This window comes from Pollachius pollachius (assembly GCF_949987615.1).
Source record: "Pollachius pollachius genome assembly, chromosome: 6".
Lineage (NCBI taxonomy): Eukaryota > Metazoa > Chordata > Actinopteri > Gadiformes > Gadidae > Pollachius > Pollachius pollachius.
Window position 1 is genome coordinate 15,537,625 of NC_136939.1, and position 8,961 is coordinate 15,546,585.

Sequence of the window (8,961 nt, forward strand, 5' to 3'; positions counted from 1 at the left end):
TAAGATTAAATTTTCTTTTGGCTAGTTGTGACCAGTGACATTTCACCAAGCAGTGCAAGGTGTAGAGGAGTTGGTCGCTCAGGTAGGATCTACGGACAAATAATATTATATTACTCCACTTTGCAGGTATGTAAAGATAAAGTTTGAATGTTGTCTGTACATACCGGCAATGTTGTCTACATACCTTATACAATTGTATGCCTCTTGACTTGTATTCTAAGATGTATAGCAATCAGGAATAAAAAAATGTTATTCCTGTTCCATGCATGAAGAAAATAAGTTGTTATATTTTACATAAAGTGACTTGTGATGAGACTGTTTTACGTTTTGTGTTGTAGGTGTTTACCTGTCTACTGAGTAGAATGGACCTAAGGACGTTTGGAAATGTACAAGGCAGCCCTACTGGTAAGTTGAATACTGAATATAGGCCGGCCTACTAGATAAACTAGTATATCTACAGTGAGTTCAGTTTGAAACTACATTTCTATGTATGATTCTGTTGCTACCACATTTCAGTTTTACTAACAATGTTTACTCAATTAAAGACCAATCAATTGCATAGGGTTCTGATAGTTGTATTTCACTCCCAAACTCAAAATTGTTATCTAATATCAATCAAAATGTATTATAGATGTAACAGTTTCCTGCTGGTATATACCTTGTTTTGAATGTAATGTCATTATTCACTGTGCCCGCTTCTTTAGATGTCCATGTGAGCTGGGCTGGCGGTCAGAGAGCCATGACTCAGAACGGCAGCCGGCCGCCTGAAGTCCTGTCCTACTTCATTATCCAGGGCCTCAGCAATCTGGGGGAGACCAGGATCATGGTTTTCTATATCTTCCTGGTGGCTTACATCTTCATCCTGGTTGGAAACAGCATGATCATATTTATGGTAATTCACTTCTTATTCCCATGTTGAGCTGCAAGTCATCATTTATATGCAAAAGTGTCTTCCTCAAGTGCATGATAATATATCAAATAGTTCTCTCATTGGACTCGTTTGTAGATTAATCTATTTGATTAAATCTGTCTGCTCTGACATTCGTTCACAATTTAATTTTTTGCCCATTATTCCAATGTTGCTGTTATCGCGTAAAAATATTTTGTATATTGTATAATCCAAAAAGATATATGTATATATTATTCAAAACATAGGTCTAACATGATCTCTAACGTTGTCATAATAAAGGGATTTTAATTAATTTGTCTTTCTTCAGGATTTGTCCTGATCTCAACAGTTTTGTTTGTCATTGTTTGTCATTTGTATACAGAGTTTGACCAACCCAAAGCTCAGCTCCCCCATGTACTTCTTCCTCCACAATTTGTCCCTGGTCGACATCCTGTATACCACAGTCACCATCCCCAACATGCTCTCTGGATTATTGACCAAAACCCACACCATCTCAGTCCGTGGCTGCTTCGTCCAGATGTACTGCTTCATCCAAATGGCTGTCACTGGACGGGGCATCTTAACGGTCATGGCATATGATCGCTACATGGCCATCTGCAACCCATTGCACTACACAGCGGTCATGACCAGGCCCTTCCGCTGTGTCCTCATCGCAGCGGCCTGGGTCTTTGGGGCCATATGCAGCCTCCCCGGGACGGCCCCTACCTGGAACAAGACCTACTGCGGCCCTAACATTGTGCGCCATGGCTGGTGCGACCCGTCATCCGTGAGACGTTTGGTCTGTGGTGACACCTATTCAGATAACATTCTCTCACTCTCCTCTGCCTTGGTGGCTCTACTGCTCACCGGAGTGCTTATTGTGACCTCCTACATTTTGATTGGCTTGTCGTTATCCAAGATGAACACGGCTGAAAGGCTGAAGGCCTTTGGTACCTGTGCTGCCCACCTGACTGTAGTGTCCATCTCCTATGGCTCGGCCTCCTTTGTTTACATATCTTACCGTGTGGGAAACTTCCCTGCAGAGGTAAGCGGCGTTCAGTGCGTTCCTTCTGCTGTTATTCAGACTTTATTATTATAATTTTACATTTTTGACGAATGCCTAACCATTAAGTTGGTAGTAGTCTCATATCTACAATCTCCATATTTTTGCAAGCAACTCAGAGATAACTTGTCTATAACTTGTAATATTTTTATACATTTTATATATATTTAGCATGGAGCAAACTTGCTTCAGCTATCTGCCTGTTTAGATCAAAAAGCACAAAAGATAGAAAATGAGCATATCATGAATAAAACTCAAATTGTTTCTAATTCTAACATTCTAATTTGGTTGAGTATCCAGCCAGTTCAACCTACTCAGCTGCTACAATACAGATCTATCTATATAAATCCATTTAAATACGTATTTGAATAACGTTATTCGATATAGTATATTCAAGTGCTCATGAACTATGTGATTTAAACAATGAAACTACTATGTTACAGGTCCGCATCATTGTCTCTGTTTTGTACACGGTGCTCACCCCCTTCCTCAACCCCGTCATCTACAGCCTGAGGAACAAGGAGCTGAGAGACGCCATCAGAAGCACCTTCTGCAGGCGTCCTGCGCTAGCTGCCAAAAGGCTAATCAACACAGTCTATCCCTGAACTATCACACTAAAGTTGTGGCCTAAACATTTTTTCCCTGCTGCAAACTGCAGCAGGCTGTACATTTGATTTCATCCGGTTATTCTGCAGGTTATTATGAAAACTTTTATTGCACATTTCCGTTGTAGAGCAAAATTGTTATAATACAATTATTATTGGCCTTTATAATGTCGGCCTGTTTGAATGTGTGCATATCCAAATGTAATGATGTATATGAGGAAGAGGATTCATAAATGATCTGTTTTTGCCCTTTTTAGATCTAAATACAGATTTCAGTGTTTTTTCAGTAGCCATTATTTAATCAAATCATGCATGCGATTTGATCAGTGGGCACTCAACTTCATCTAAACAAATTGTTAAATGTAAAATTATTATATTGTTTTCACAGATGTATTTCATGTGAAAATTACACATTAACTTTGAATGAATCTACTTTTGTGAAATGATGTCACAGATTTTGCTCCTGTTCCTATAGTTCCTGTTTTAATTAATTAACACCACCTGTGTAAATAAAAATGTGCTTTGCCTGTTTTTGTGGCAAGTTAATTCATTATGAACTTATTACATATTGCAAACTATTATTTGAACTGTCGTTATTTCTTATTCTATCGCGTTATGTCTCATCTGTGCTTGGATTCAAATCTATATGTTCACTGACATGCATGGCATTATATGGTGAAATAACACTCTCAATAAACTATATTCAAAGGTCTCCAAGTTCTCCTCATTTCATGTATAATAATGATAGGGATTTTGCAAGTAATCCTGACAGGGTGATCCAAATATGATTGGAAATAGTGTCTATAATTTTAAACCTCCATTATACTGTGTGAAAGTGACCAATGTAACATAATTAGTCAGCTAACAAAGCAAATACTAAGAATGGTCTTGATGCAGGGGGCATGGCAAAAACACAAGCTGATTGGATACAAGGGTTACATGAGCAGCTTGCCTCAAAGCACAGGGGGCCAAACTCATTCACCTTATAAAAGGGTCTGCCTTTCACCTCTGGTCCAAGGAGGAGGAGGAGGAGGGTCACATCAGGCAAGGTAAAGCAGTCAGAAACAAATTGACAATCTTGTATGTTTGGCAGGAAGATCATCTGTGCCATATAATATGCATACAAGTAAAGAATACAGGATTTCCACTGTAAGATCGTAATGCGTACAATTCAATAAGGTTTAGGGCTTAAGTTATTAAGTTCTGTCTTGAATTTATATGTTTGGACATTGATGTAATGACTTTCACTTGATTAAATGTTCAGTTACACATATTGATACTCAACAAAGACACATCTCTGTATCTTACAAGCTGCAGTATAATAACAATCCTCCTGTTAGTTGTCATCTTTGCCTCTCATTTACATTCAAGGGAGAGAAGGTGGTTGATTTATCAGCCCCCAACAAAACATAAGAAGGCTATTTTTTTTTTCTAATTCATAGTTTTCCCTTCATCTATTAATGTGCACTTTGTTAATGTTGTTTATGCTATACGGTTGGTAGGTAATCTACTCTATACACTCTCAACAAATATTCTCTACAATTTCTGGCAGGTGTCCTCGATATTCCAATATGGAGAACCTGACTTTCAACGCCGACATTCTTTTCCTAGAGGGGTTAAAAGTCACCCCACAATCTTCTTTTCCTGCTTTCATCCTCCTCCTCGTCATATACATCTTCATCATGGTGTCCAACATCGGCCTCACGGCCATGATCTGCCTGGACAGGAGCCTTCACCAGCCCATGTATCTGCTCTTCTGCAACATGAGCATCAATGACGTCTTTGGTGCATCCACCGTCATACCCCGCTTGCTGAGTGACATCTTCATATTAACAAAAGACAGATACATAACCTACAAAGAGTGTGTTATCCAAGCCTTCTGCTCTCATTTCCACGCTGGCACCTCCCACTCAGTGCTCATGGTCATGGCCTTTGATCGCTATGTGGCCATCTGCAGCCCATTGCACTACGCCACCATCATGACCAACAAGATGGTGCTGAAGCTGACTTTGTTGGCATGGCTTCTGGCCCTCGGTTCAGTAGTGATCCTCATAGGCCTCAATGTACGTCTCTCGAGGTGTAAGAGGGCTATATTTAATCCATTTTGTGACAATGCGTCCCTGTTTAAACTGTCCTGCGACAACATCATCATCAATCACATCTACGGACTTGGCAGTGCTGTGGTAATCCTAGGCTCTTCCATTGGCAGCATAACTATCACCTACTTAAAGATCACCATGGTGTGCTTGACCAGTAAGAACAGGGTTTTAAACAGCCGAGCCCTGCAAACCTGCGCCACACACCTAGCTGTGTATCTCATCATGCTAGGCTCATCCTTTGCCCCAATGGTTCTACATCGTTTCCCTAAATTGTCAGACAGTGGAAAACTAGCTTCCATCTTGTTCCATGTCGTCCCTCCTGCCTTGAATGCTGTTATCTATGGACTGCAAATTAAAGAGGTGAGGCAGAGGATTATTAAAGCTCTTTATAATAATAATAAAGTTTCTAACTTCACTTGTTAAATTATTTGCAAAAATGTCCTTTCCCATCATGTTTATTGGAATAGTTAAGTTTTATTTAAATGTACATACATTCCCTTACAAAACCATATACCAAGGGCTAATATGGAGCTGTTCTACCTTAAAAGGTCTTACACTGCAAATACGTAAAAATGATTATTGGAGTAGTTTTGTCTACCTGTGGGAGGAGATGCACTATTCCTCCAAAGACCCATCGGCTCAGGTTCCTCTGCTTTTAGAATGACAACAGTCCCAGTTCAATACGCTTTTCCACTAATAGCCACAGTATGAGAAGACTTGTGTCTGCAATCTCAACAACAGTTAACGAAAGGCTACTGATCAACTACTCACCTTTGTCTAAGGTGAATTAAGAAGTTTAACTTCAAATGCACACACATGTTGTTAGCCAGGGGTTGATCAAACCTCCAACAATACAGTGCTGAACCAGTTTTTTGTAGGCCAATGTCATTGATATATTCTTAAAATTGCACACAACATGGGTCTTTTAAGGGATTCAAAAGAAGACCATAAATGCTTGTATCATTAAAATATGTTTTGGGATGAGGTCCTGATAGAGCTCTTCAAAAAATATATGATGGCCTATTACGGCCGTTTCAAATGCACTGCAGGTACTGTTGTTACAACCAGTGCAAAAATAATGCTGCATATTTCAAGAACTAAAATAAATAATAACCAGTGTTGCCTTTCTGGATTCACCAGGCCTCCAAGAAGAAACTACAATTTTAGTTTTTCTGAGACACCACATTTGAGTTGCAATCTGTCTTATAGTATTTGACACAGGGTTTGTTATTCTCATTTATGTACCCATGATTAAAAATTATTAAACTATTCTTTCACTTAACTTTTTCAAGCCCAACAGTTTGTCTTCATAATTGTAGTGTCTAAGGATACATTCAGGTGCAACACCCTCAAGAGCATCATGCAGTATGTTGACAGAAACATTTCCGTACATTAAAGTAGTCCAATGTTCAATCATAACATTTTCTTTAAGCTCTGTTTTAGTGCCATCACTTTTTTCGTTTTTTTTCAAGCTGATCTTTAGTAAGCACTATTGGTGAAGTCAGTTTTATTGTGGAACTTGTTAAGAACTTTCCAAATTATATCTAAGATTTAAACATACATTTTTATTTAATATCAACCAAAATATTGATTTTGGCAAAGACAAAACATTTACACAAAGAAAAAGTTCGTTTGTCTATTCAAACTTCATTTTGGAAAAAAAATTAACTTACCATTACATCCTTTAGTTTTTACTTTGGAACAAATTTATTAAAAATCACAAATTGTATACCAGGCAATTTTATTGACTCTTCTTATCTTATCGAAGTTGGTTATAATGTGATCAGTAGTAGTCGACTGGCACTGGCAGTATGGTCTGTGCAGTGGTTGTTTTTGATGTCCGTGTCCAAAAGAGTGTTGAGCTTATTAGACTCAAAGTATTACACCAAGCTGGGTTGGTGTGTGGATCTCAGTTTGCGCAGCGGTTGATTTTGATGTCTGTATCCCAGAAAGAATTATGCTTCTGGAGACAGTCGTTTGTCTAGGTAGGAGCAATAGTCTCACAATGCTACCACCAGGTCTGCACCTGGTACTACTATTTCAGGTTCCAAAACTGGTATTACAAGAGTGTATTCCTCGCTGTCAGGAATCCCTTCAATATACACAATTTGACAAAAGCATTTTTAAGACTTACCATGACACAAAATCAGCAGGTTATGGGCTCGTGTGTGTGTGATGGTGTGTACTAAAGTAACAGCAGACTGAGTAAAATCGTAAAAGATAATAATGCATACGTTCCCCAAAATAAAGATGATATTTATTGTTAATTTGCATTTAGCTACAATGCACACATGTAATTAAGTATGATTCATGTGTTTGTACACTTTACCTTTACCAACTTTACTGTACTAGGAACTCAAACTTCAATCATATGTTAGAATATAAATAATTTTATTGTGAGAGCAGCTGGTTCTGTAGTGGTATCATCATAATAGCATGCCTATTATGGTTACAAGTTATTGGTAATGTCTTCCACGTACAATTCCACCAATTTAACTATCTGCTTTTTATAAACCAATTTAGTTGTGATTAAACAAGGCAAAGATCTTTTGTCTTATCTGTTTTATTTGCAGCCCATAGACGACAGCGTTGAAAGCAGGGGGAACCAACATGATCACAATGGAGGCCATTTTCCTCTGCTCTGATAACTCAGGGAAACGGTGCAGAGCCACAAAGCTGAACCCTGAAATCATCATGATGAGATACACCGTGAGGTGCGTGGAGCAGGTCTGCAAGGCCCGGCTGTTTAATGCCCTGTTGTTACTGGTTATGCACACCATGGCAATCTTTAGGTAGGTGAGCAGTGTGCTGCCAAGTGAGGACCCTAGTAAGACAACAGTGTACCCAAGGCCGTAAATATTATTGATCACCACATTCTCACAGGAGAGTTTGAACAGAGATGCATTATCGCAGAATGGATTTGTTATCGTGCTTCTACAGCGGGACAGGCGGGCAGTAAGCCCGATAAGGATGCCTACTAGCAAAATGATGACACCCCATGCAAATACACTCAATTTCAACACCATCTTGTTTGTCATTATATCTGAGTAATGCATGGGGTTGCAGATAGCTACGTAACGGTCAAAAGCCATTATCATTAGAACTGAGAGATAAGTACCTATATGAAGATGAAAGAAATATGCTTGGAGTACACACCCCATATAAGTAATATAGCGCTCTGCACTTTCTGTAAATATGTCACTTATCAAGCGAGGTAAAATGGCCGTAGCACCGAAGATATCATTGATGTTTAGGTTGCAGGACAGCAGATACATGGGCTGGTGAAGGCTTCTCTCTACTGAGATCAGAACTGTCAGGCCAATGTTGGACACCATAATGAAGATGTAGACGGCCAAAAGGATGATGAAGACAGGAATGGAAGACTGTGGGGTGACCTTCAACCCCTCTAGGAGTAAGACATCTCCAATCCATGTCTGGTTCTCCATACTCAGGCAGCTGGTCAGAATCAATCAAAATGTGAAATACATCTGCGTATCGTCGGCATGAACATGTAAGACTTACACACTTACGGTATAGTGTCACGCTGTCTGTGATGATGTCATGAGCTCCGTCTTGGCAGCGGGGGATATTGACAGCCACGTCCAAAAAAGGGTTAAAGGTACAGTCTGGCATCTAGTGGAACAGACCTGGCAGGAATGTAAAATAAGTATGATTTAATTGAAAAAAAAAAAAGTACCACTGTGCTATTGTCACCTTAGAATGAGCCCTTTGTGTCTCCATAGAAAAAAAAAAAATACCACTGTGCTATTGTCACCTTAGAATGAGCCCTTTGTGTAGGGAGCGGGTCCTCTTCCAAGGCGGCACACCATGTTGCACGGCCATGTTTCTACAGTAGCCCAGAATGGACAAATGGCTCCAGAGAGTACGCATTTAAAGAAATGACTTAGACTTGGGGTGAATGTTATCCCAATGGATACAAGCTTTTTATGATACTTTATTAGTACTGTCAGTGTGTTAGCATTATAGCCTAATGAGCGATGTTGTGTATGAAATGTGCCACACACCGTGATGCTATACCGTGTGTCTAAGAAACGCAACCCTCTCTTGACAAGGACATCAAAGGCAGCCTCTGCCCAGATGGCGCTGCACACATCCATACAAACCATGGTGTGATAGTTAAGTGTCTGAAAAGATTAACCCTCCCTCTGACCTGCCTCATATAGCAAGTGAAGCCCTCCTTTTTACAAAAAAGATCTGTATTTATCTGTATATATGTATTTGGAGGAATCACACATTTTTGAGTATATTTGTAGTGGGAGCTAAAGTTGATGCATTCGTCCAATA

At 39.4% G+C, this 8,961-nt stretch overlaps 3 protein-coding genes across 3 annotated transcripts; 2 read left to right on the plus strand and 1 right to left on the minus strand.

The window, feature by feature from the left end:
- Positions 1 to 362: 362 nt before the first annotated feature.
- or6at1 (odorant receptor, family 6, subfamily AT, member 1) lies at positions 363 to 2,557 on the plus strand (the record flags this gene model as incomplete). The annotated part of the gene is made up of 4 exons (XM_079739069.1): positions 363 to 405; positions 705 to 892; positions 1,272 to 1,934; positions 2,396 to 2,557. 4 exons carry the CDS (start codon positions 363 to 365, stop codon positions 2,555 to 2,557), a joined length of 1,056 nt encoding a protein of 351 aa, XP_079595195.1.
- A 1,571-nt stretch (positions 2,558 to 4,128) lies between these two features.
- LOC307077642 (olfactory receptor 52D1-like) lies at positions 4,129 to 5,079 on the plus strand (the record flags this gene model as incomplete). Its single annotated transcript, XM_079739073.1, has 1 exon — positions 4,129 to 5,079. One exon carries the CDS (start codon positions 4,129 to 4,131, stop codon positions 5,077 to 5,079), a length of 951 nt encoding a protein of 316 aa, XP_079595199.1.
- A 2,096-nt stretch (positions 5,080 to 7,175) lies between these two features.
- Positions 7,176 to 8,102, minus strand: LOC307076799 (olfactory receptor 52N5-like; the record flags this gene model as incomplete). The annotated part of the gene is made up of 1 exon (XM_079737950.1): positions 7,176 to 8,102. The coding sequence occupies one exon, from the start codon at positions 8,100 to 8,102 to the stop codon at positions 7,176 to 7,178; it is 927 nt and encodes a 308-aa protein (XP_079594076.1).
- Between the last annotated feature and the right edge of the window lie 859 nt (positions 8,103 to 8,961).